The 27,111-nt window shown below is 45.6% G+C and overlaps 1 protein-coding gene across 3 annotated transcripts in view; it reads left to right on the top strand.

Annotated features, from left to right (window-relative positions):
- The window catches only part of CFAP299 (cilia and flagella associated protein 299), a 334,008-nt gene that overhangs the window by 260,490 nt on the left and 46,407 nt on the right, over positions 1-27,111 (top strand). For all 3 annotated transcript variants that reach the window (XM_033160820.1, XM_033160818.1, XM_033160819.1), the window contains exon 4: positions 22,185-22,327. In XM_033160820.1, coding sequence (XP_033016711.1) covers positions 22,185-22,327 — 143 coding nt within the window. The remainder of the gene's footprint in view (positions 1-22,184; positions 22,328-27,111) is intronic.

The following is a 27,111-nucleotide window of genomic DNA, read 5'->3' as shown; positions in this document are numbered from 1 at the left end:
TAATAATACGGCGGGGGGGGGGTGGTGTTTATTGTTTTCATATGTATTATGGTATGCATTTATATTGTGAATTACCCTGTGATCTTTGGATGAATGGCTGTATAGAAATGTAAATAAATAAATAATAGGCTAATAATAATAATAATAATAAATACACACTGGCATTCAGATTTTATTCTGTGTGTGCCAGGCATTTGCACATAAAAAGTTCAGTGAATATTTATGATTTTTCCATTCCTTTGGAGTTTGTAAAATAATAATAATAATAATAATAATAATAATAATAATAATAATAATAGTTGTTGTTGTTATTTGTGCCCCACCCATCTGATTGGGTTCCCCCAGCCACTCTGGGTGGCTTCCAACATATATAAAAACATAATAAAACATTACACATTAAAAGGCTTCCCTGTACATAAATATCACACACACGTATCATGCACTCCTTTGCACAGTGCATGCAAGCATGTTCCAATGGCATTGGTACATTCTCCCTAGCCCACCACCAACAAATGGGACTTTTTAAATGTCAAGCCAAATTGAACAACGCTATGTGCACCAGTTTTGAGAGCTCCTTCAAGCTCTGCCGAACACAGTTTAACTGCACCAGCACTTCTTGCTGCTGTTTTTGAACTCGGATCCATTTTATTGCTGTTTGTGCAGTTGGTTCAAAAGTGGCTGCACAGTAAAACAAACAAACAGATGACATATGGATAGGTAACTTTTAGCCTGGTATCAAAATACGTGGGACACACCCCGTCCCGTGCTCATTTTGGGGACTGCATGTGACCACACGATGCACCCAATTTCCTGTAGCCTTAGTTCAGAGAGAGTCTTCTGCCTCTGGTCGATTCTCCAAGCATCCACATGGCCGACCGAGACGGCGCACCTCCAAATTGCTATTTAATTGCCTGTGGCTGGTGACAGAGGAGTTCAGAGTAGAAGGACTCCTTTAAATCTGGGAATTTCCCACACAGCAAACACACACCTTGGCAATAAAAGCCACTGGTGTAAAATACACAAGGAGGTGAAAACATAATTGCCATGATGACAGTTCTGTATCCATAATGCACTTCAGTCAAAGGGCAGTTGGCACCAGTGTTCTGGGCCTCATCCAAGGCTCTCTTAAGAGCAATAGGAGTTTCCCCCTGACTTCAGTATGCTTTTGACTCAACACTTAAGACACCACGTGGATTCACATGGCAATGTTAGGGGTACATGGCTGGAGGTGCAAGGGCCGAATCCAGCCCCAGAGACTTCCCACTTGGCCCCCCAATGTTCCAAGGATCTCATTCCAAGGATCTCCCACTTCAAGTATAACTCACTTCGGTCCCTTTTCTTTTGAGATGCTGTCAAAGGGCTCTTTAACTTCTTCCTCCCCAGCATGAACTGTATCAAAGGTTCTGCCGGAGTTTCTCCATTATGCAGTGCTAGCTGTTCCAGACCCCCCAAGTGTCCCTGTTTTCCAGGGACAGCCCCAGATTTATATAAGCCATCCTGGTTTCTGATTTAATCCTGGAATGTCCCTTATTTCCTTAAAAGGTAAAGGGACCCGTGACCATTAGGTCCAGTTGTGTCCGACTCTGGGGTTGTGGCACTCATCTCACATTACTGGCCGAGGGAGCTGGCGTACAGCTTCTGGGTCATGTGGCCAGCATGACTAAGCCGCTTCTGGTGAACCAGAGCAGCGCACGGAAATGCCGTTTACCTTCCCGCCGGAGCGGTACCTATTTATCTACTTGCACTTTGAAACTGCTAGGTGGGCAGGAGCTGGGACCGAGCAACGGGAGCTCACCCCATCGCGGGGATTCGAACCGCAGACCTTCTGATCAGCAGGCCCTAGGCTCTGTGGTTTAGCCCACAGCACCACCCGTGTCCCCTTTTTTCCTTAGGACGTCCCTATTTTCATTGGATAAATGTTGGAGGGTATGGAATTACAGGTATGTGACCCCCAAGCCAAGGAGATACCAGTAAGTAACTATACAACCATTAGAAGACATCTGAAGGCAGCTCTGTATAGGGAAGATTTTCTTTAATGCCTAATGTTTTCTTATGTTTTTATATATGTTGGAAGCCACCCAGAGTGGCTCAGGCAATCCAGTGTGATGGGCAGGGTATAAATAATAAAATTATTGTTATTAGTAGTATTAGTATTATTATGGAATAGGACATCCCTATTTTCATCGGAAAAATGCTGGAGGGTATGCTATTCAGCCTTGTTTGCTGAATGAGCATTTGGGGTGCATAAAGCACTGTTGCTATGCATTCTGGGAAAGAAGGAGGAGGCTTTTGCCCACATTACAGGCCCTCCAAATGTTGTTGGACTCCAACTCCCATCAGCTCCAGCCAGCCTGACCGATAGTCAGAAATGATGGGAGTTGTAGTCCAACAACTTCTGCAGAGCCAGAGATTCACGCTCACATCCTATGACATGGCCTGCTTGGGAGTAAATCACTGGGATGCTGGGCCTTCGGCCCTTGCCCAGTGCAAAGTATGACCGTTGTTAAAAATTAGTTGCTGACCGGGGGTTATGCACTGTGCAGAAATGCTTAAGGCAAGCCGATAAGGGAAAGTTGAACGTCCCAGTGAAAAAGTTAACCATTAACAGCTATACTGCCTAAGAGAAACCAGGGGTAGGTTACCAAGAATAAGCAGTAAACACATGAGGAGGTCATAAAAAATGGACTTGTTACCATTCCAAATTATGGTTTCCAGAGACTGGCTTCACGTGGTTACTGTTTATTCCCACCCTGTTCTTGTCAAACTTGGCTCTTGGCACAGCATTAACCATGTGAAACTGTGGAGACTCCCTGAAGGTTCTCACATTAAGGCCAATCCACATGTCAGGGATTGGTTCCATATTTGGTCCCAGAAATGCCCCACCCAACCTGAGCTGTGGTAGAGATGCCAGGGACTGGCAGCTGATGGCTTGTTGGTCTAGTACTTTTCCGTGGACCACCAATGAGTAGCACTGTTTTAAGTGGCCCAAAATATTCCATGTTTCTAATTCTTCTTGCACCTACTCAGTGTTCCCCACCTGCCCTTGCTTTGGAAATGTTTCCTGTTTGTTTAGGGCTTTTTTATTTATTCTAGGCTCAGAACCCCCTCATATTTTTTTTCTGAAGAATATCTGATTTAGATAGCATGATTTAGACGGCATCTTAAAAGAATAAGGAAGAAAAATTATGAAATGGCAAAAAAATAGTAACCAAACGGAAGATGACTTAAGCGAAAAGCAAGTTTACTCTGCATAGCCATAAATTACAGGCTGAGATATACATGACTTTACCTGTAAAATAGCAGCCAGCTATAACCAGAGGAGCTACAGGAATACTGAGGCATCAGTCCCTACATTATAATTCTGTGCCGTCAGTTCTTGAGTCATTGTGAAATAACGAAAAATCGCCCTTAGATTGGACACAATGCCTTTGCCATTCTCCAACTCCACCTGCAGCCTAGGATCACCAGGGGTAGATTCCAAGCTGGAGGGAGGCTGGGAATAGCCTGTACCATTCCTTCTAGCAGGCAGGATCCCTTGGAGGGAGCCTATCAAGGCCACCCCATTTGGGTTACATAGGCCAATCCTTGGGAGTAGGAAGTAGCTCTCCTGCAAGGACAATGAGCACCACATCCTGGTTGGAGGAGAGGACAGAGAATCAAACGTCACAGAGATGTATGGACCACTGTGTCAGGCTCCGAGTGCTGCTGGCACGCCAGCTGTGTGGCAAAGGGCAAGGCTTCTTCTACACTGAAGAAGGAGCTCCCTCAGGGGAAAGCGGTGGCTGTGGTGCCTGAGAGCTCTTGAAGCTGTGGCTTGGGCAGATGGGAGCATACAGAGAGGTTGCCTCTTGCGGAGGCATCTCTTCGCCTCATCTCTCGATCCTTTCTTCTAGTGCTGCAGGGCCCCGAGACAGTGCCAGGGCAGGCTGACAAAAACGACAATGATTTTTATAAAGGTTAGAAAAACCATCCGACTTCCCCCTCCCCCCCCCAGTGGTCGTAAGAGGATCAAAAGGCTTAGGAAAATATTTATAATGAAAGCCAATTCCCCTTCCCCCCCCCCTACCTTTGTTTTATTTGATTATAAGAGAGGATATATCCCTTCTCCCCACCCCTTAAAAAAAATGATCTCATCTTAATGGAAACGAACAACGTTTTAAAAAGATGCAAATGAATGCTTCGTTATTTTTGCAGAATTTCTTCCCGGGTAGAAAACAAATTGTACAAACAAACTTCTAAGGAGAGGCCGTAGAGGGGTAGGAGGGGGACACCCACCTCCAAACCCAGCAGAGGAAGTATTCCTCCAGCAGAACTTAAATGAAAAGGGCAGCACACCTGCTCCCATCTGGTTTCTGTCCTGCACATGTCTCACACGGGCCTCGGTTTCTCCCCCCCCCCTCTTTTTTTGTGAAGTTCCTTCCAAGTCAAACAAGAAACAATTTTTAAGTAGCACCTCAAGAGGAACCGGAGTAAGGCCTTGCCAAGCAGAGCCACAGACCCTACAGTTTCCCCGCTGTACGGGCTTTGTTTTCATTGCCTTGACCCATTTGCACAGATTTGTTACTGGTGGCCTGCCCTGCCTTCCTGTACACAGCAAACCAATAATAAACAGAGGCCAGCTGACACCCGGAGACACCTGCAGCAGCAAACTGCACAGTGCGTGATTGTTCACTCCCAGAGGAAAGCCTCAGCGGGGGGAGGCTTCCACAGGCTTGGAGGACACGCAAGTACACATACACACGCTGACAAGGTTGTTGTTTTTCTTTAGCAAGAAGGCTTCAGAAGCTCAAAAAAGAATGTACTGCGAAAACATTTCCACTCCCCCCTGGATCGCCCAAAGGGTAGAGGGGAAATGGTTTTGTGTGTTACAGATGGCTGTCTTATGGGAATAGTAGTACAGTAACCTCAACAGGACATGCAAGTTCCAGAGTCAACGTACAGTGTTGGCATCCGTCTGTCTCTGGAGGCGATGGAGGAGTGTGCCATTGGATGGCTGCAGTGCCTGCTGTGGCTGTAGAGACTGATGCGGGAGAGACATGTTTTGTTGCAGCTAGGGCAGATGAAGGCGTCCAGTTGTGCAAATGCACCATGGCGTTTCTCCTCTCTACGCTCGTCCCAGCGCCCGTTTCTCCTCTGGTCACTGCTATGGGCGCGCAACTTGACTGTCTGTCTCCAGGCACTGTGGTTGTCTGCAAGGGGTTCCCACATGGCAGGCTTGGTGTCGCCAGCCTTCATGTCAAGTTTGCAGACATCTTTGTAGCGCAGAATTGGTCTGCCAATTGGCTTGGTGCTGGAACATATCTTGCTACTCAACTGAAGCTTGTCTAGCCCATTCAGAGGTGGGGAAGACACAAGAGGGAGCCTCTCCTAGGGATTCTGAAAGCTACCCACCTGGTCTAGTTGTTGTTGAACGCTTTATGGATTCATATGGGGTCCCCTCTCTCCCAAGCAGGCTTCTGGGTGGCTGCAGCAGCCTATTTTTGATCAGCTGCAGCATCCACATTCTCAGCTATTATTGCTGTGTGTTTCAACTTGTTTAATGTAATTTGCATGTGAATATATATTTTGGCTTAAAATATATGATAGTATGGAGTTAAGGCACACCATCGAACAACAATTTGAATTGGAAAATGTATTAATGGTGGCATACTTTGCACAGGGCCCCAAATTGGGAGAAACAATAATCTTTTAGCATCATTTAGAGCCCTGGCTCAAACATGGCAACAGCAGTATGACTGGTTGAAGTGCAAATGATGGCAGCCATTCAGTGCACAGTTACTCTCCCTTCACTCCCATCAACATCAAAGGGGATTGTGCCATGTGCCCTTAAAAGCAGAATCGGTGTGATGCAGAATGACCTGGTGCCAGCTGTTCCTGAAAGCTGGTGTGCATTTTGTGCTGCTCCGGGGGGGGGGGATCTCTCTTCACCAACACTTAGGTAGCTCTTGCACAGTTTTGCTCTCCAACCAGGACCTTTAGTCCCCAATTTCCCAGGCTTCCTCTGCATATATAGTCACATGGCCAGTACCTGGACAATCAGTGTACTTTCGGACTCTACTGGAGAACAGCAGTCGCCTCTGCTGAGATACATAATGCAATACCTGAGGACTCCCACCAATCAGCAGCTCTGGGAGGAGAGGGCCCATGGAAATACTAGCTGCTACCAACTGCCAGCAGACCACCTTATACTGAGTCAAACTATTGGTCTAACTAAGAGCCAGTGTGGTGTAGTGGTTAAGAGCGGTAGACTCGTAATCTGGTGAACCGGGTTCGCGTCTCCGCTCCTCCACATGCAGCTGCTGGGTGACCTTGGGCTAGTCACTCTTCTCTGAAGTCTCTCAGCCCCCACTCACCTCACAGAGTGTTTGTTGTGGGGGAGGAAGGGAAAGGAGAATGTTAGCCGCTTTGAGACTTCTTTGGGTAGTGATAAAGCAGGATATCAAATCCAAACTCTTCTAACTAGCTTAATATTGTCTACACTGACTGGCAGCGAGTTTCTATTTCAGGCAGGGATTTGGGAACTTCAGAAGAGTCCTGCCTAATCAGGACACAGGGCCATGTGGTCTAACACTCTGTTTTCACAGTGGCCAACCAGATGCCTGGATGTCTCTCCAGCTGGAGAAGCATCAAGTGCTTAGATTGAGGAGGTGGTCGAACCATCCGAAGGACCAAGGCCCTAGTGCTCACCTTTCATGAAATGTCCAGACCAAGCGATATATAAAGCTGTGGGGCATAGGATTGGTTGCCTCTGGTCACATGAGATTCGGGTCTGCTGGCTTAGCATCCATGTTTGTCCTACCCACCTGGAGGCCCCTTGTTGGTATGGTTAGTAGAGAATCAATGCCTGATCCACAGCTTTCGAGCTTTGCTGTGTTTTGGACTCTTTGCACAGTGTAGGTTCTGCCATACTGTGCCTTTGCAGAGGCCCATAGCAGTGTACACAGGTGGGTAGCATCACTAGTCTTTGCTGGCTCAAGTCCTGCCTCTTCAGGTGCCACTCGGCAGTGCTGGCAAGTACATGTTTACCTCACCGATTCAGCCTCTTATTTGGCAGCAACTGCTGCCTCTGGTGAAATCCACATATGAAAGATCTCTGAAAAACCTTAAACAACGTTTGCAGATGTTTGGAAGTTTTCTTCAGATTCTTGGAAAGAGGATGTTTGTTCTTTAATTGCAAAGCCTCAAACAGGAAATCTTGTATTAACAAAAGCATATCAATATGAGTTGCTCGTTTCTATTAACAAGGAGGAAATACATTAACAAAGATAATTTAAGCAATTACTCTAAAGAACTTCTGAAGATGATGGGCAGATGTTGTCTTCATGCTTTGGGGGTTTGGGTTTTGTGTGTGTGTGTGTGTGTGTGTGTGTGTGTTTTCTGCAAATGGTATAGAAAGGTTGTTGAATAATTTTGAATAGCTTTCATTTTGGAAAATAGTGTTTTTCTCCCCCCACCCTTTCCTTTATTTCCACCCTATGTACATCACATCCGTTTAATGCAATTAGCCCTTGCTTCAAATTGCACATTATGGCAAATTAACCAGTTACGTTTTTCTGTTTGTATAATGCCATAATCCACTTCCCTGGTAGCTACCATGTGGCTCCAAGAGGGTACAGGGGTATTCAGAGGCAGGCATGCAGCTGAACCATTAACCTTCCTCAGAATTGGACCAGGACCTGAAACCAGAATTGAAACCTATCCTTGATCCATCTTCTCACATTGCTGTGATATGATCCCAAAGCTCCAGGCAGGCTTTATCCATCAACGGTGTCTCCAAAAAAATTTACACAACACTTGGGAAGACAGGGAAACTAATACCAGTGTACTGGAAGAAGCAAAGATCAGTGTTGAAGCATTGATTCTTCAACATCCACTTCATTGGACTGGTCAGTGGTCATGTTGTGTGGATGCCTGATTATCGTCTTCCAAAGCAACTACTCTATTCCGATCTTAAAAATGAAAAGTGTAATGCTGGTGGTCAACAAAAGAGGTTTAAAGACTCTCTCTTGAGGCAAATCTAAAAAAATGTCACCGACAATTGGGAAACACTGGCCTGTGAGCGCTCCAATTGGAGAACAGCCTTTACCAAAGGTGGCATGGGCTTTGAAGACACCCAAACTCAGGATGCAAGGGAGAAACGTGCAAAAAGGAAGGCACGCTTGGCAAACCCTCACCATGATCAACTCCCACCCAGAAACCAATGTCCCCACTGTGGAAGGACGTGTGGATCCAGAATTGGCCTCCACTGTCACTTACGGACTCATTGTTAAAACCGTGTTTATGGAATCCAGTTTTGAAATCTTACTCGGCTATGAGGGATCACCAAAGAGAGGGCATGGAATCAAGTTTTGCTGGATCTGGACATGTTTTGCTCATCAAGGCTTCTCCAACCAGCACTGCCAAGTTGCCACCAGGTCCTCTTCCTGTCGATTATTCTGTAAGCATTGCTGCTTTGACCAACTGCCATCCATGATGACTACATAGTAAGGCCACAACTTATGCAGGGGTTCCCTTCCAGAGATTGCACCTGAAGTCAAAACACATTGGGTACAATGATGGGTGGGGTTGCCAAAGCTTTTTTCCCCCTGGACACCCGCTTCCTTGTGCATAAACCTTAATGCTCACGAGTTAAATGTGCATAAGTTGCAGTCTGACTGCAATGGCTAAGTATCGACATGACTTCTTCCCATCAGACACTCAAATCGGCATCCATGTCACACTGTGATTATATGTCTTGCCTGTTTCATGCCCCTTCTCAGTCCTGCCTTCAAGTTTTTTTAACTTTAGAAACTTTTAAAAAATGAGGTGCCAGTTCTCATATATTGATAAAAGTGCCATGGGTGAAAGTGCAAGATGGCAGCAAGAAAAGAGGTGTCAGAGCTCCATACCAGCTAATACCATCTCAGAAAACACCGTCCTACTTCATTAGTAAAAATTCTCTAGGAAATCTTTCCCTCCTGTCTTTAACCCAGTCCTAATGATGGGAATACTGCCTACAGCTTCACGTAGGACATTCCTTAATTTCCTAGAAACAGGTGACCTAAGGGTACAAGGCTCTTGAGCTTAGTGAACGAAAGAGAACCTATTTGCTGATGCACATAGCTCTTATTAAAACATCGTTAGAAATCAAAGGAGAGTGTCAACATTTGCCCAGCCAAGTTCGCTGGTTTTATTTTCTCCTTCAATGTATTTGGCTAAGTGTGCTCTGACGTGGGAGTCCACTGCAAAAAGGAAGAAGACTGAAAACCTAAGTGATGTTTTGCCACCTGAAGATACCTGGAGCAGAAAGACATAAAATGTTAAAAGAAAATAGCAAAGTCAAAGAAGCTCTTGTTTGGAGCAGGTAGAAAAGATCATTCAGAAGTTTTACACGTCAGATGATAGCCAATCTTTCTTTATTATTATTTAAACCACATCTTTAACAGTCTTTAGACTGGCTTTAGGCAAAGCAAATTGACAGCACTGATCACGTGGCTTAAGGATAATTTTCACATTGCAGCTTAAACATTCCACAAGCTCTTCAGAAGACATTGCGCTGGGACCACACCATCAGGTCTTAATCGCTTCTCAAACTCTTTGCCATACCTCACCTACTAGGCTTTCCTGGGTTACAGCCAGAGAACTGCTGTGCAGCTGAGAGAGAGGGTGCAGTATGTGTTTCTCCTACCCCATTCCTCTCACTCTCGTTGTGGTAAGAAACAACTGGGCAAGAACTTTGGTTCTGCTCAGAGCTCACCAGGTCTGCCATTTGGAGCACCTTTAAGGGCAGAGGTAGCCAACGCAATGTCCTCAAGATGTTGTGAGCTACAATTCCCACCACCCCTGAAAATGGACCGTGATCGTCAGGGCCCGTCATGTACCCCAATTCTAGTGCAGGGAAGTAACCTTGGGGTGTGGATTGGACCCACCCACCTAGACTAATCATTGAGAACTTTTGAACAGGAAGCAAGCCTAACCCAATGTCATCCCATGGGCAGCAGACAGAGCCCAGTAAAGTTTTGCCATGCCCCCTCCCTTTAAAAAGTGGCTGGAAGTTCCCACCTAAATTTCCAACAATGCCTTGCCACTCTGGGACATTTGGAAAAACTAACATGGCAGCTTCAAGCTGCCCAGCGCTGATTCGCACCACCACTGTTGCTGCCCACCTCAACTGCCAAATAAGTCCACTGGAGTTCCCTGACCCACAAAAGGGGTTCGCCAGAGGGCACTTTGCCTAGGTGACCCTGACAGGAAGGGTATAAAGAGCTTTCTTTTTGGACTGAGGCTTTGCCTGAGCAACAACAGTCTTCCTGCATCTGTTGGGTTCCTGTGTGCTTCTCCATCTGACTCCTGTCTCGGTCCTTTTGGGGCTTCCGTCCCAAACACTATGACAGAATCTCTCCCATACAAGTAAGAAAGAAAGCATTAGTCAAGGCTTGCAATGGTACAGATTACAGACACAGGGATGGCTGAAGAGTTAAGAACAGCATCAGGAATCCCAGACTCGCAAGGATCTCCTTAGGAGAGTGGTTTGCTCAGAGGCGAGGACTATGAGTCTGTTACCCATGGCAGAGGGGGCACCTGGTTCTTCGCAGTTGGGTGGAAGATAGTCCCCCGGGCTCCTCCTCTTCCAGCTGTCCAGCCTTCCCTCCCAGCCCTCTCCTGTTGCTGCAGAATCTCTCTGCTCCATGGATGGGGCAGAGCAGGGAGCCAGTGGGACTGTCTCTGTTCCCCCAACCTCTAAAGGTGAAGGAGTGGAGAGACCCTGTCTTCCTTATCAGCCTGTTCCACACCAACGGCACTCTCCATGTCCTCCTCCTCTTCTTCCTCACCTGAGAGCACCATTGTTGTTGTTGTTCAGTCGTGTCCGACTCTTCGTGACCCCATGGACCAGAGCACGCCAGGCACACCTATCCTTCACTGCCTCCCGCAGTTTGGTCAGACTCATGTTGGTAGCTTCGAGAACACTGTCCAACCATCTCATCCTCTGTCATCCCCTTCTCCTTGTGCCCCCCATCTTTCCCAACATCAGGGTCTTTTCTAGGGAGTCTTCTCTTCTCATGAGGTGGCGAAAGTACTGGAGCCTCAGCTTCAGGATCTGTCCTTCTAGTGAGCACTCAGGGCTGATTTCCTTCAGAATGGATAGGTTTGACCTTCTTGCAGTCCATGGGACCTGGACGTTAGCAGTGGCTAGAATTTCCATAGCTCTTCTTCTCACCTGAGAGCACCATACCCTCCAACATTTCTCCGATGAAAATAGGGGTGTCTTCAGGAAAAGTGGGACATTCCGGGTTCAAATCAGAAACCGGGGCAGCTTCTGGAAAATAGGGACACTTGGAGGGTCTTCTGACCAGCTCCAGCCCCGAGCTAGTAGGGCTCGCTGGGCTCATGGTTAAGTCCCTTGGCTCTGACTTTTTAACCCATCTCCAAGCTCCCCTCTGACTGTTCTTACTGCTTAGTCCTGTCACAGTGCCTGCCTGCCTGCCTGCCTGCTGTCCATGCTTCTTTGGTGGTGCACGAAAAGTACAGAAAGCTTTTCAGTTTTTAATGCCATCTGAATGAATACAGGAACGCACACTCAGGAGCCTGTTCTGACTGTGAATTACTACTTGCAAATGCAGCCAACACCCTGTTTACACAGATAAGCAAATCCGCAGTCTGCTGAGCTTCCTCCAGTCAGAGCAGCAGCTGTGGAACACTGTGGATAATAGTTGACTGGAAAGCACATGTTGCAGACACAGGGAAAACAGTTCGTCTTCTGTACAGGGAAGAAGCTTTTCTTTTGAAGACCTAAAAGCTGCAACATCTGCTGCTCAGCCAGCCACTGTCTCCCCTGCAATCTTGCTTCTGAGATGCAAAAGGAAGGGGGGGCGGTTGGTGGTGGGGGGTTGATTATTGTTTTTTCATGTGTGCCTCTGAACTTTTGTGCATGTGTTTTTTTAAAAAAAAACCGACACAAAAACTTAGGAGCAATGGCCTAGGGAGCAAGCATCTAGTCCTTTGATCCTGGCACTTGTTGGGGTGCAGTTAGCAATCTCTAAACATTTCACAAGGTGTTCTGATTTTATTCACTTTGCCGAACCGATCTTAACAGCCACCGGGGTCACTATAGAACAAGTACTGCAGAGCAAAAAACTTTCCAACTATTTAGCCTTAACATTATTCATTTTGCAACTTGACTTTTTCTTTTTTTAGGAGCAAAGGGGGGGGGGGAGAAATCCACTCACAAAAGTGAGAGCTTGAGAAACGTGCTTCTTTTTAACAACAAAAAAAGCCAAGACCCTGAGTATTTCAGATATCTGTTCCGAATGCCACAGGTTGGCCAGAGTTCTTATTTGGATTCATTACAGTGTATTTGGCAATAAGAACTCCAACTTCTTTCACAGGTTCCATATGCGCATGAGAATCCGTGTGCATACACCTGCTTTGCTGACAATCCACTTTGTCACTCATTGCCTGTTCATGAGGAAGAAACAGGTGATGAACACTTTCAAAAGGAGGCTTCAGTAGCTAAACTTGCAGCCCTAGATGCCCAAGGAAGTTGATTTCACTCATATTAAATTTCACTGGGGAGGGAGGAGTATTTATACAGGAGTAGATGAGAGTCTGCTTCTACGCAGAGATCACTGTATTGGGGTGACAGCCTTGCATGAATCTCCCAGCAAAAGTGTTTTGAAAAATTAGCCGCTAACAGTTTCCTTTCCTTGAAACCAGCACCCTTGTATTTCATGCAGGCAACATCGTGTAACGTGAGATAATATTCTAGTCGGCTTTCATCCTTCTTCTGGGCAAATCCGTCAGTTTCAACATTTTTTCCAGAGCAGAACTGCTAAGGCCATCTGTTTTAAAGATATGGAAGCGAGGTCCGGTTCCTTCGCTGCCGTAGCCCGGTGGTATTTTTGCTAGATGTAACCTGATCCACAGGTGACAAATTAGGCCAAACAGAATTCAAGGAAAAATAAATGGTCTGTCATTAAGAATTTATTTTAACTTGTAATGTATTTTAAGCCTCTCCTTTTCAGTCAAATTGTTGTTTCAGGGCCTTGGGGCAGCACCTGCAAAACTGTCCGTGTTTTGGTGGGTTGTGTTTTCTTTTCTTTTCTTTTTTAAAAAGAAAGCTTCCTCAATGAGTTAATAATTGACTCCTAAATATTGTCTCCCTTTTGCTTTCCAGTCGTTTACCTTTTATTTGGCACCCTTTCAACCTTTTTTTTCCATTGAAGAGTCTTTCACCAGGTGGCATGGCTGAGGCTTCGATTTCCACACCACCCCATATATTCTTCCGTCCCGCTTTTCCACTTGAATACGTCCACCAAAATAGGATTTCTTATGGAGGACTGTTTGCTATTGTGTAGGCCAGGGGTCAGCAAACTTTTTCAGCAGGGGGCCAGTCCGCTGTCCCTCAGACCTTGGCGGGGTGGGGTGCGGACTATATTTTGAAGGGAAAAAAATGAACAAATTCCTATGCCCCACAAATAACCCAGAGATGCATTTTAAATACAGTCACACCTCGGGTTGTGCTCACTGCGGGCTGCGTTCGCTGCTGGATACGAACGCGCTGCACCCGGAAGTACCGGAATGGGTTACTTCCGGGTTTCGGCGCTCGCACATGCGCAGAAGCACTAAATCACGCTTCGCGCATGCGCAGAAGTGGCAAGCCGCAACCTGCGCATGCGCAGACATGGCACTGTGGGTTAATCGATGCTGCGGGTTGTGAATGCGCCTCTCGCACGGATCGCATTCGCAACCCGAGCGTCCACTGTAAAAGCATACGTTCTACTCATGTAGAAACACCAGGCAGGCCCCACAAATAACCCAGAGATGCATTTTAAATGAAAGGACACATTCTACTCATGTAAAAACACGCTGATTCCCGGACCGTCCGCGGGACGGATTTAGAAGGCGATTGGGCCGGATCCGGCCCCCGGGCCTTAGTTTGCTTACCCATGGTGTAGGCCCTCAAAGGAGAAAACTTTTTCACATAACTAACTACACACTGGCTTATACAGTCAGTCAAGGCATGGATGACATACGGTAGCACAGTAGAGGATTGGTGTGAGTCTGTCTCTACCCTCCAGTGTAAAATGAGCCCTATAGTGTGGAGGCCTAGATTGTGCTATTTTTTCCCTTTGGAAAATGGGCCTTCCCACAGTTGAGCCCTCATGTGGAGCATCGGATCCACACCTAAGCCTGCCTGTGCGGTGGAGGACAGAGATTTGCAACTACATCTCCTGTGCTCCCCTTCATTTCACAATATCTTACAGTACATATCTTAGTGAAACATAGCACAATATTTTAAGCAACTGAAGCAGCATTGGCGATAAATCTCCTCCAGTGAAATTTTCTTTAATAAAGTAAATGAAGGGATTAAGTATAATAATCTTAATGTCCCAGTTACAGGTGGGTAGCCGTGTTGGTCTGCCATAGTCGAAACAAAATAGAAAATTCTTTCCAGTAGCACCTTAGAGACCAACTGAGTTTGTTCTTGGTATGAGCTTTCGTGTGCATGCACACGAAAGCTCATACCAAGAACAAACTCAGTTGGTCTCTAAGGTGCTACTGGAAAGAATTTTCAATCTTAATGTCTTCATTTATTTCTTTACAGTGGTGTCTTGGTTTGCATACGTTTTGGATTACAAACACATCAAACCCGGAAGTGTGTTTCCTGGTTTGCAACCTTTTTTTGGATTACAACCCCCCCCCCCTTTTCTTTGGATTACGAACAAAAAAAAATTTGGACACCCCATTGGCGAAAGCGCGCCGAGGGTTACAACCTCTCTTGGTTTACAAACAGACCTCCAGAACGGAATATGGTTGCAAACCAAGGTACCACTGTATTTCAAAACACCAGCTTTATTATTATATGGGGCATAAATTCAGCTTGCCAGATAAGTTTTGTTTGTGAAGTTACCTGATCCTAAATCAAACAGACTTTCTGGATTCTTCATCCATATACAGTACCAAATACAATATGGAGATGGGTTGTTGTTGTTGTTGTTGTTGTTGTTTGCAGTAATAGTTACAGTGGAGCTGAGAGGGTGGGGATACATGGCTTTCCCAGCTTCCCAACACTGTGCGTTGCTGCCTTTTATCATAGCTGTCAAGTTTTGGATATGAAAATAAGGGATCAGCAACCTCACCTGTCCCGGGGACAGTCTACGGTTCTCAGGGACAGTCCACGCCACGGTAATCCCCCCAGCCTACAAATTAATTTACACCAGGCTACACACCATCATCTTTCCCCACATTCATATGTGGGATTCGACTGGAGTAACACATGACTGGAAAGGTTTGCAGTTCCACAAACATAGGTGTGCACTGCCTCGAAATAAAAAGAAGTGAACTAAAGAAGGCTCACTAGGGGGGGAATTGCTGAAAAAATGTCAACTTTGTAACCAGAGGTTCAACTGAATAGAAGCGTGACCTCTTTCCCTAGCATGGTCCTCCAGCTGTGCGGGCGGGGAGGTGGGTGGGTGGTGGACTCTCCTCCTCCTCCGGCTCCTCCTCCCTCAGCGGCGCTCTAGGATTGCGGAGGAGGGGAAGCTCTGCTCTCCCCGGACTCCAACTCTCCTTCCCGGACACTCAGCTTGCCGCCCGGCCCTGGTTCCCCACGCCACTGGCGCCACAGGGTAGAGACACGCTTGGGGAGAGGAATATTCCCTTTGAAATAAGGGAAATTTAAGGGATATCAACAATCTGGGATAGCAGCGGGAAACAGCTTGGAATAAGGGAGTTTCCCGCAAAAATAAAGGGAGACTTGACAGCTATGCCTTTTATGGAGATTGGGGCAAGGCAGCTGGAAGCATGGCACAGTATGGCCGCAGCCACACCATGCCAAGGTCCCCCCTGCCCAGCCCATCTCCCTCTTGCAAATGGCAACAGCATGGGGTGCAGAGCCGTCTCATCCATAGAAGCCGGTGGCGCGGTGCGCCAGGGCGCTGGGCGCCCCAGGGGCGCCCCCGCGAGCCCGCCGGCATACCAGGCTCCTCCTCCCCAACCCGCCCCTGCCCCCACGGGCAGGCGGGCACTCGCGCGCCGGCGGGCGGGCTGTAAGCCGCCCGCCCTCGCCTCCCAGAGCCCCAGCTGGAGCGCTGGAGCGGCGCGGGGCTTTGCGCGACCTTCCAGCACTCCAGCTGGGGCTCTGGGAGGCGAGGGCGGCCGGCTTGCGCTCCCGCGCGCAGCCGGCCGCCCGCCCAATGCAGCGCGAGCTGCCCAGCAGCGCCGCGCCGTCCAGCTGCGCGCGGAGCGCGAGCTGCGCGGGAGCGCGAGCCGGCCGCCCTCGCCTCCCATCCCGGAAGCGCTGGAAGGGCGCGCAGAGCCCCGCGCCGCTCCAGCGCCACGCCCCTCACCCCCCGCTCGCCCACCCCCCTCCCAAGGGGCGGCAAGCGCGGGAGGGAGGCGGCGGAGAGGCGGCATGGCGGGGGCGCCGGAGGGATAGCCGCGCCAGGGCGGCAGATCCCCTTAAGACGGCTCTGATGGGGTGTTGGAAGGCTGGAAAAGCAATGCAGCCACATCTGCAGAGCCCTACCTTCTCTTCTGAACATGCCATCTAATAGTTATCCTCCGCTTTTTATTTGATCTAACGCAGCATTATCAAAGCCACCTTTTCATTTATATATATATCCTTCTATATCTGATCCTTTTATTAAGAGAGTTAAAGCCTGTGGCGCTGAGTGACAAAACACACACACACACACACACAACCCCCCTCAAAAAGTGCAGGGGGAAAACATAAAAAGAAAAATGATAAAAGATTATCAAATATGAAAGAGCCTATGATTTTGTCATGGAAGAAGCAGGAGTATCATTATTTAAAAGCTGTTGCGCCGTTGCCTGGGCAAAAATCTACATTCAACTTAAACAGTGTCCCACATCAGTAATGTATTCTCTCCCCCCCTTTTTATACCATATTGTTAATAACTATAAATCCTTCCATTTCTTAGAAATTTCTGACTGCAGATCTAAAAAGGCTTGAATTTCTCTATCCTGTATTTTAAAGGGAACACCTGCCCAATTTTTCTTTTGTATCTCTTCATTCACCCTTAAACTAATAAATGTTACGTGTATACGGAGGGGTGGTAGGGCTTCTTTTCTTTTCTTTTTTTAATCACATTGTGTAATCTGAGCTAATATTCAGTTTTTATTCCTACTGCGTATTCTTGATTTTTTTTTAGAAGACTATTCCACTCTCAACCATACCCCCCCCACCACTCACTGCACAGGCATGGTTACTCTTAAGACCCTAAACAGTCTAGGATCCCCAAATATCCCAAGAGCCCTTGGTTCCCATTAAACCTGCCCTGATATTAAGCTGCTTCTTAGAGGCCTAGGTCTGGGTGTTGCGCTTCTTGAGTTGACATGAGAGGATGCCAGAGAAGAACCCCCTTCCCTTCTTTATGTGACAACCAATTTGAATGGCTTTTAGGTGCCAGGTAGAAACCGTCTAACTTACCTGAGCTCTTGGTGATGTTTACGTGGCCTTCGTGCCTCCTGATGCTTTTGACTTACTATGTGCTGCTGTTTTACTGCCTGCCGTCTTGTTTCGTTGTGATGTTTTAACTGATATCGCAAGACACCCTGGGAATTTTGTATTGAAGAGATGTTGCAATGAGCCTGTGCGCTTTGTGTGCGAAGTGCTGGAGGTGAGCTTGGGATGGGAGCAAGCGCCGTGTAGACTGGACTGGTTGTGCATCCCATCGCCTGGAAACGGCTTTGCACCCACACCCTTAAATGTCACCTTGTGACATTCGCACTGACTGTTTAATTATCAGTACTGTATGAAACACATTGTCTGCTGTTGATCACGCTAAGATGTTTAAAAGACTGCCTATAAACCTATCTTCTCTGAGGCGGGAAGGTGTGGCAAAACTGGAAAGCGATAGAACATCTTAAGAGAATCCATCCAACGCACTTGTAAGTTTTATGAATGAAAGCTTTATAAGTGCTTATAAAGTGCTGCTAAATGAATTTTTTTGAAAGGGGGCGAAAAGAACAATGAAGTTGAATGCTGACAGGTGATACAGGATCAAAAGCCAAAGGAAGCCTTTGTACCTTTATCACAGGATTTATTTTTTCTTTCAAATATTTTTGATAGAGTGTTTGAAGATTTTTTTTTTTTAAGAGACACTGATAGACATCCAGGCTGCTTCCCTGTAGAGCTGTGTAACTTTTGTCATTTTTCACATGGCAGATTTGTGTGAAAACACCTACTTTAGGAAATTAATTTTACAATCAGATGAGAGTTGAAAGATGTCCTTTATGTTGTACACTGAACATGAGACAGAGTGCACTTTGCCAACTTTTTAAACATTGGAACATCCCATGTAATTTAAGGTGTTTGCTTTTAATCTGTTACTTCTGCTTCTTCTTTTTTTTAATGAAGCAATTATTCATATACTCATAACAAGCTTTCTGACTTTTATCCTCGCAGCTTCAATATATCGTTTATTGCAGTTCTTGCCTTTAAAGGAAATACTTTCCTGCTAGGAGTAGAAATTCTTTTATCACAGCTCAGTTTTTCCTCTTCTGAGGCTTTTTCTCAGCAGTGGTTGGGAAGGAAAATACGTTGCTGAGTTCTGCCTCTTGAGGCAACCCCCCCCCTTTTTTAATAGAATCCTTCTGGTCTTTCCAGTCTGGGATATTTACGGTGGTAAATACCCGAGCCACATATGCACCATTATTTTAACGGTGGTATCATGGCTTTCCTGCTCACATTCTGCCCATCCTCCAAATCCGACTGATCTCCCTGATGTGTGGAAATGGCAAATGTTTGTTTTACTCCAGGAGCCAAAGAGAGTGACTTTCAGCTTTCTTGGAACATGCAATTATTGTGCTGCATTCCCTCCTCAGAATAAGTTGTTTTCTCCCCCCACCCCAGTTTCACATGCCTCCATATAAAAACACAACTCCAAGCTTCCTGCTTCTGCCACCAGGATCCCGCTTCCTAGTTTTGACATGTACCCAATTATAAAGAACACTCCTCCATCCCTGTTTTGGAGCTCCTATGCTTTGTAGAGAGCGCAAAATGTGGTCTGAAGCCCAACATAAAAAAAACCTAAGATCATGGCCACTGGTCCCATCACCTCCTGGCAAATAGAAGGGGAAGAAATGGAAACAGTGAGAGATTTTACTTTCTTGGGCTCCATGATCACTGCAGATGGTGACAGCAGTCACGAAATTAGAAGACGCCTGCTTCTTGGGAGAAAAGCGTTGACAAACCTAGACAGCATCTTAAAAAGCAGAGACATCACCTTGCCAACAAAGGTCCGTATAGTTAAAGCTATGGTTTTCCCAGTAGTAATGTATGGAAGTGAGAGCTGGACCATAAAGAAGACTAATTGCCGAAGAATTGATGCTTTTGAATTATGGTGCTGGAGGAGACTCTTGAGAGTCCTATGGACTGCAAGAAGATCAAACCTATCCATTCTGAAGGAAATCAGCCCTGAGTGCTCACTGGAAGGACAGATCCTGAAGCTGAGGCTCCAATACTTTGGCCACCTCATGAGAAGAGAAGACTCCTTGGAAAAGACCCTGATGTTGGGAAAGATGGAGGGCACAAGGAGAAGGGGATGACAGAGGACAAGATGGTTGGACAGTGTTCTCGAAGCTACCAACATGAGTTTGACCAAACTGCGGGAGGCAGTGGAAGACAGAAGTGCCTGGCGTGCTCTGGTCCATGGGGTCATGAAGAGTTGGACATGACTAAATGACAACAATGCTTTGTAGATGGATTAGGGGAGTGTTCTATGATTTGGTTTACATTGGAGCATTGACCTGACCTGCTGTGCCTCACATAGACTGAGAGGGTTCCTTCAGACACCTCCAACATTCTCCCAATGGGGCACATTCTGTAGCAATAGTGTTGTCTCCTACAGTGAGTCTGCCCTTGTGTTATGATCAGGAAATGCCTTAGGGGCCCCAGAGTTGTACAGTTTGTACAGAGGTGTACAGTTTGAAAACCACTTGGAGTCTTATCATAGCCTTGCAAATCAGTTCACAAAAGTTACTGATATTTGTTAGGTATCGTGTACTTAGATAGCACATTGTTGTTCCATACATTTTCATAATTATTGACATAGTGGGGATAAGGAACCCCTTGGAGGGTGTTTGAATTTGCCTCCTTCCTTCCATCCTTCCTTCCTTCTTTTGAAATCATTTTTATTTGATTTTACAAATGTGAATTAGTTACAATGCTAAATACATATCCATAAAATGAGATTTCTCTGAATCTCACGACTTCCCCCCATCCCCTCCATGGCTCCTATTGTCAACATTTCCAACTGCATATTATTTCATAGTCTGTGTTTTGTATCTATCCATATTGTCCATAATATTTGTTACACTACAAGTGGGATTAAAATCCTTCCAACGTTTTCATCTGTTTACAGTGGTCTCCTAAATAAATGATAAACTTTTCCCTTTCTTTCTTGAATTTCTTGTCTGCCCCATATCTATCTTTCTTTCTTTCTTTCTTTCTTTCTTTCTTTCTTTCCTACTGATGCATATGTGAATTTTAATGCTTCTATGGGGACAGAGATTTTAAATTTGGACTTTTGAGAGTGCATCAGGTCTTGGATCACCAAACTTTTAAAAAAGTTTTTACCAAGAAAGAAAGAAAGAAAGAAAGCATACACTGTATTTATATCCTCCATTTTCAGTCAATATCGCCTCCCAAGGTGCTGTAACAGCATTATAGTTGCACAGGAGTACCCAGTTCCCCATTCATACCAACCAAAGATGCAACAGAAACATTTTTGCCCAAGTGTCACCTATTTAGAATACAAACAAAAACTATTCAGATTTTGCCAGGGAATGTCTGTACCACATGTCCTTTCTCCTCCCCAGGACTCAAGTCAGGAACTTGTACTTATTGCCACTGCTCAGTATTAGATAGTCTCTTAGCATTCCAAAACTGCCCCCCAAGTAGGTGTAATAGTCTTTCATAGCCCTCAGAAGCAGCTTCAAGGCTATTTTCTCTTAAGGCAGCTGCAATTTCCTAGCAAATTCAAATAGGTAATTAGAGCTCAGGTCACACCTTTCCCTATGACAGCCTCAGGGCAAGCAAAAGGTAAATGAAAGGAGTTGAAGTCCTCCCAGAAACAAAGACCACACTCACAGAGCACAGTGAAATCCACTTATTCCAAGTCTTCATCTCCGTTTACTGGATCTTGTTCAGCACAAAAATGGACACAAGCCACAGAGCTTTTTGCAACCCAGAGCAGGATGCTCTGCCCTTCAAAGGGCTGCCTCAATATTTGGCGACAGTTCAATCAGAACCTGACTGAGCTTGCCCAATGGCTTCTTTTTAAGGGCAAGATTCAAGCATAGGAATGGGCTGCGAACCAAAGGCTCTTGAGTCCCCCTCTGGTTGCAATTTCAAGTTGCAAGTAGCTACCAGGTAATTTGTTGTTTCCCCGCTATTGGAGTAAGGACATATTTCTGATGCCTATATATCTTTGCAAGATGCCATGTGCAATGTATGTTTTTTTAAACAAAGGTACATGAAAGCTGCCACTCTTTCATAATAAAAATACGTTTGGAAACAAATTGGCTTCCTTTTGTAAAGATGGAAAGACAATGTATGGAAAATAATTAACTAAATAGGAACAAGGCTGGAGCAGAATGTAAAATATTAATTCACTGATTAATTCGGGGCTCATTCTAACAGTGGGTCTACTACTTGTCAGATACTATAGGTGTTTTCTGGGATGCACTTGCTATGAAAGCCAGACAGGCTTAGTGCATAGGCAGTGCACGCTGGGTCCAGGACTTTTCCATGAATTCACTCTTTGGCCTTGAATGATCTTTTTCTCTGTCTAAAGCAGAGGAACACGTTTCTGCAAGAACAAACACACTGATATTTGCATAACTTTGCAAATGCAAAATGCAATCTAACATGCTCTTCTCAGAGAGTAAGCCCTACTGAACTCAATGGGACTTAGTTTGGAGTAAACATACACTCTGTTGCGAACTGCCCTGGGATCTTCGGAGGAAGGGCAGTATACAATTTAATAATAATAATAATAATAATAATAATAATAATAATAATAATACCACCTTGGACTTCACTGGGAAAATATAGCATGAAATGTAGTACATGTCCTCAAAAGCTAATAATAAATATGAATGGCAAAAGTCTTTCTTGTTTGGGCACTTTATTTTAATAATACTTTTCTATCCCCTTCCTCTCTCTCCCCCGTTCCCAGTCCATAATCTTCATTCGGGATCAAAATTTCCGTGGCCAGGAAGTATCTGCATATATCGATTATGCACACCGGTTAAAGGTGGACGAGTTTGAAGTCTATTTCAGTGGCAAGAAGAAGCTTTTCCCCAGGCGCTCTGATCTGAGGTTGGTTGCTCACTTTCCTCCTATTTATGAAATACAGTCAGTTAGCATAGATATTTTCCATTGACATCTGTGGGAAGGCCATGTCCTGTTCTCGGATCTCTGCCTTTTTAGTTGGAACCACGCATGCCCATAGCCATCTGGATGATGGCCATTGACATCAGTGAGAAGGTATTGATATAATTGTTCCTACAACTGAGCAACAAATAACGCAGTAACATGGAAACAACAGTAATCAAATCGAATTAACTGCAATACATGGTCAATTTACATAGTAGCAAAGGGGCATGAGGACAGTCCAAACAACACATTATTGGTTGTTGTTTTTAAAAAGCCCAATGGAGAAAGAATAGGCTTTACTGTCCACCAGAAAACCAAAAAATGGCGAGTGAAATACAGTTCCCGAGGGAGGGCATTCCAGAGCCTCGTAGCTGCAGAAGTGAAAGCCTGCTTAGCAACTTAACCTCAGATAGAAGCAGGACATGGAACAGAGCCCCTTCTGAAGATTTAATTGGTGGACAGTCTCATATGGAAACCAGTGGTCCTGTAGCTACCTGGGCCCAAGCCATTTAGGAATTTTGCACTGGACTCTGAAAAAAACAACCTAGGGAACGGTATAGCTGGAACAGTATTGGAGTAACATAAAGAATGTGGATCAGAAAGTTCTAACACTTGTTTATGTGTATACTGTATGTCTGTTGCTTAATTTCTCATGCCATATAATCTGAGGCCCTTCTCCCTGTGCTCCCTTCTCAAGGTTTTCATAGGGTGGCAACACAACATTGGGCCTTTTCAGTGGTGGCCTCCCATTTGTGAAATGCTCTCTTTTTTCTCTTGCCCTGGGTTTTTGGCCCTTAATTTGAATGGTGGCATCACAGCCTCTTTTGGTGGTGCGGGATCTGCAAGTCCTGCCTTTTACCTATTTAGATATATTTGTCGGGGTTTTTTTTTTTAATTGGTTCTTAACTGATTTTAATGCAGCCTCTTTGGGTCAACTCTGTGAGAAAGCAACTAACAAGTACAAACAACAAGAGCAACGGCCGTTTGGTGACTTGCAGCTGAATGTGTGAACTTAAGTGTACTGGAAAACATTGTGCTTTGAAGTTTGGCAATCTATTTGTAGCATTTTATCTCTGAAAGTAGTTGCACGCATGCATGTCATGACTTAATCCTGTAGCTATGAAGTCTGTGAACTTGCCTTCAAAATACATATTTATTTCATATTCATTTGCCAGAGCCTCAGATCCAATTAAAAGCTTATTCCTGGTTATCAAAAGCCGATGTAAATAGAAATGACCTTGCATATATTTTCAAAAGGCATTCAAGGCAAGTTCCCGCTTTGTTGATTCTGTAGGGAAAAGGGAATGTACAACAGAGGTACAAGCACCAGAGATGTTTCTCTGTGTGCCCTTGCTGTCCAAATTTAGCATGTAGATGGGATAATCATGAACATGTATTTGATAGAGAAGTATTTGTATTTAAGAGAAGTAGATCAGAAAATGTAAATGAGGAGGAGGTGGTCTTAAAGGTGCAGAAGACCCAAACCTTGTACAGGATAAAGCCATAATCCTGATAGGGCTGAGTGAAATTATCCGAAAACAGGGAAGAACCAGTGCAGATGGTGGAGCATTGGTCTAATGCAGGCATAGGCAAACTCGGACCTCCAGACGTTTTGAGACTACAATTCCCATCATCCCTGACCACTGGTCTTGTTAGCTAGAGATGATGGGAGTTGTAGTGCCAAAACATCTGGAGGGCCAAGTTTGCCTATGCCTGGTCTAATGTGTTCCCAGCCGTGTGACGTCACATGTGCCGGGCACCCCCAATGTCGGCTGGAATCTGGCGTGCCTGTACTGTAGTCTGACCTTGGAAGGTAAGAAGGCAAGAGGGTCGTTGTCAGGTTCAGTGTGAGGACCACAGAATATTTAATCCTGTTTATAATCCATAAGTTAAAGTGCACTCTGGTGTAACCATCATCAAATCCTGTTTTCTTTGTTTAGTGCAGCAGTAGATTTCTCCCAGGTTAAAGACCTTTGGATTTGGCTATAAACAAATGACTAGAACTTTTTCTCCTATTCTTTGGACGACAATGCAGAGGCTAATTAAAGAGCTGGCATTTTCCAAACAAAATATAGGAGTTGAGGATTAGAATGACCCTTTCCACTCACTTTTATCAAGAGACTCTAAGAGACTGGCGTTCCATATGCTTTCTGCTGATGAGGATTGTCATCCATTGGCTGATGCTCCCGTCAATGTTGGATGCCCCACCCCCGTCCCCCATCCAGCCACATCCAGCGCTTGCCTAGGCTCATGTCTTGTTCTTTTGTCCGTAGTGCCATTCTTTGTGGACTGGGGCGCACACATTCACATGCACACGGTGTTATCACAGCTCTAGCAAACTTACCAAGCCCCATCACATGGCCACAGGAACATGGGACAGCAGCAGTCTCAATAACAATTAAAATTATTATGGGTGACGTGGTCAAATAAATTGTAAGGTAAAAAGGTAAAGGACCCCTGGGCGGTTAAGTCCAGTCAAAGGCGACTAGGAGGTTGCAGCACTCATCTCACTTTTAGGCTGAGGGAGCCGGCGTTTGTCCGCAAACAGCTTTCCAGGCCATGTGACCAGCAGGACTAAACGACTTCTGGCGCAACGGAACACTGTGATGGAAACCAGAGCGCACGGAAATGCCGTTTACCTTCCCGCCATAGCAGTACCTATTTGTCTACTTGCACTGGCGTGCTTTCGAACTGCTAGGTTGGCAGGAGCTGGGACAGAGCAACGGGAGCTCACTCGGTTGCGGGGATTCGAACCGCCAACCTTCTGATCAGCAAGCCCAAGAGGCTCAGTGATTCAGACCACAGTGGCAGCAAATGCATCTCATTAAATCAGGGACAGGGAATCTGTGGCCCACCAGACTATAATTCCCATCCTCCGTGACTATTGCCCATGTGGACTGGGGCTAATGGGAGTTGGAGTTCAGCAACACTTGAAAGGCCATAGGTTCCCTGCCTCTGGATTAAGCAGTCTTCCTCTGCCGTTTTTCTGGTTCCAACTGCTTCTGCAGAAGCAGCTTTTTTTATTGAAAAAATTCTGTCTGAATAATATTGTGCACATGTGCGTGTAACTTCTATTTTGGCCATCAGGAGCTTACTGTTGGTTAATATACCCGTTCACTGCTTAATAATAGTGATATCTAAAAAAATATGAATATGCCCCAAAACATCAGTATATTTGTCTTTTTGAGATACTGAAGGGGAGCTTAAAATCTAATTAACGAAAAGAACCAGTCATTGTCAGAAGGAAAAGCGTCTTTGAACATTTTCTCTTAAACTGTTTATAAGAGGGAAACGCCAAAAATAGTCTCACAAAAATAAATAGATGTTTCCCTCGCTGGCAGACTTCACTGATCAAAATTTGCTTTTTCCAGTAGGGGAACTGCCGCCACCCCCACCCCCCGCCCCGGTGATTTTGGTTGCCCTCATCTGCACCCTGTCCAGATCCACAGTTTCCTTTTTGAGATGTGGGTACCAGAATTGTGTGCAAATTTCCAAGTGTGACCACATCATTTATTTGTGGTTTTATGATACTGGCTGTTTTATTTTGGATTTGTTTCCCAGTGATTCCTAGCATGGAATTGGCCCTTTCTCAGTTGCACCACTCAGGGTTAGCATTTCCATTGAGCTATCCACCATGACCTCAATATCCCGTCCTTTATCAGCCACTGCCAGCTCAGACCCCAATAGTGTATATGTGCGGTTAGGGGATTTTTTTGTGCCCAGATCCATCAATGGACACTTACTTGCATTGGACCACATTTGCGATTTTATTGACTGTTCATTCAGATTGAAGATTCCTCGGAGGAAAGTGGGGTTGAGACAGATATGTGCTTGTTCCAGTTATACACACTTTGACTAAGTACCAGGAGTGTATGGTGATGAATGGTTCTGCAAAAGATTTAGAATCATAGAGTTGCAGTGTTCGAAGGGATCCCAAGGGTCATTTCATCCAGTTCCCTGCAATGGAAGAATCTCAGCTAAAGCATCCATGACAGATGGCCGTCCAACCGCTGCTTAAAGAGTTTGGATTTGATATCCCGCTTTATCACTACCCGAAGGAGTCTCAAAGCGGCTAACATTCTCCTTTCCCTTCCTCACCCACAACAAACACTCTGTGAGGTGAGTGGGGCTGAGAGACTTCAAAGAAGTGGGACTAGCCCAAGGTCACCCAGCAGCTGCATGTGGAGGAGCGGAGACGCGAACCTGATTCCCCAGATTACGAGTCTACCACTCTTAACCACTACACCACACTGGCTCCCACAATTCCAAGAGGCAGAAGCCCTAGGAAAGAAGCACAGCCCTAGGAAAGAAGCACACAAACAAATAAGGAACAATTTAGCACACAAACTTAATCACACACAGCCCCAAAAAAGACAAACCCACAAAACCTACAGAGTGTCCCCAAAGCTCAGCTCACCTTGTGCTCCCTCCTCAGGAAGGAGAGCCCACCACTTCCTAAGGGAGTTGGTTCCACTGTCAAACAGCTCTTACTGCCAGGAAATTCTTCCTGATGTTTAGTTGGAATCTCCTTGTAACCTGAAGCCATTGGTTCCAGCCCTACCCTCCAGAGCAGGAGGAGACAAGCTTGCTCCATCTTCCATGTGGCAGTGTTTGAGATATTTGAAGATGTCTATCATAGCTCCTCCCAGTCTAAACATACCCAGCTCCTTCAACTGTTCCTCATAAGGCTTGAGGCCTCAAAACTCATAAGGTCTCAAAACACATGG

This window comes from Lacerta agilis, chromosome 9 (genome assembly GCF_009819535.1).
Source record: "Lacerta agilis isolate rLacAgi1 chromosome 9, rLacAgi1.pri, whole genome shotgun sequence".
Classification (NCBI taxonomy): Eukaryota; Metazoa; Chordata; class Lepidosauria; order Squamata; family Lacertidae; genus Lacerta; species Lacerta agilis.
This window is presented reverse-complemented; position numbering and strand designations above follow the sequence as displayed.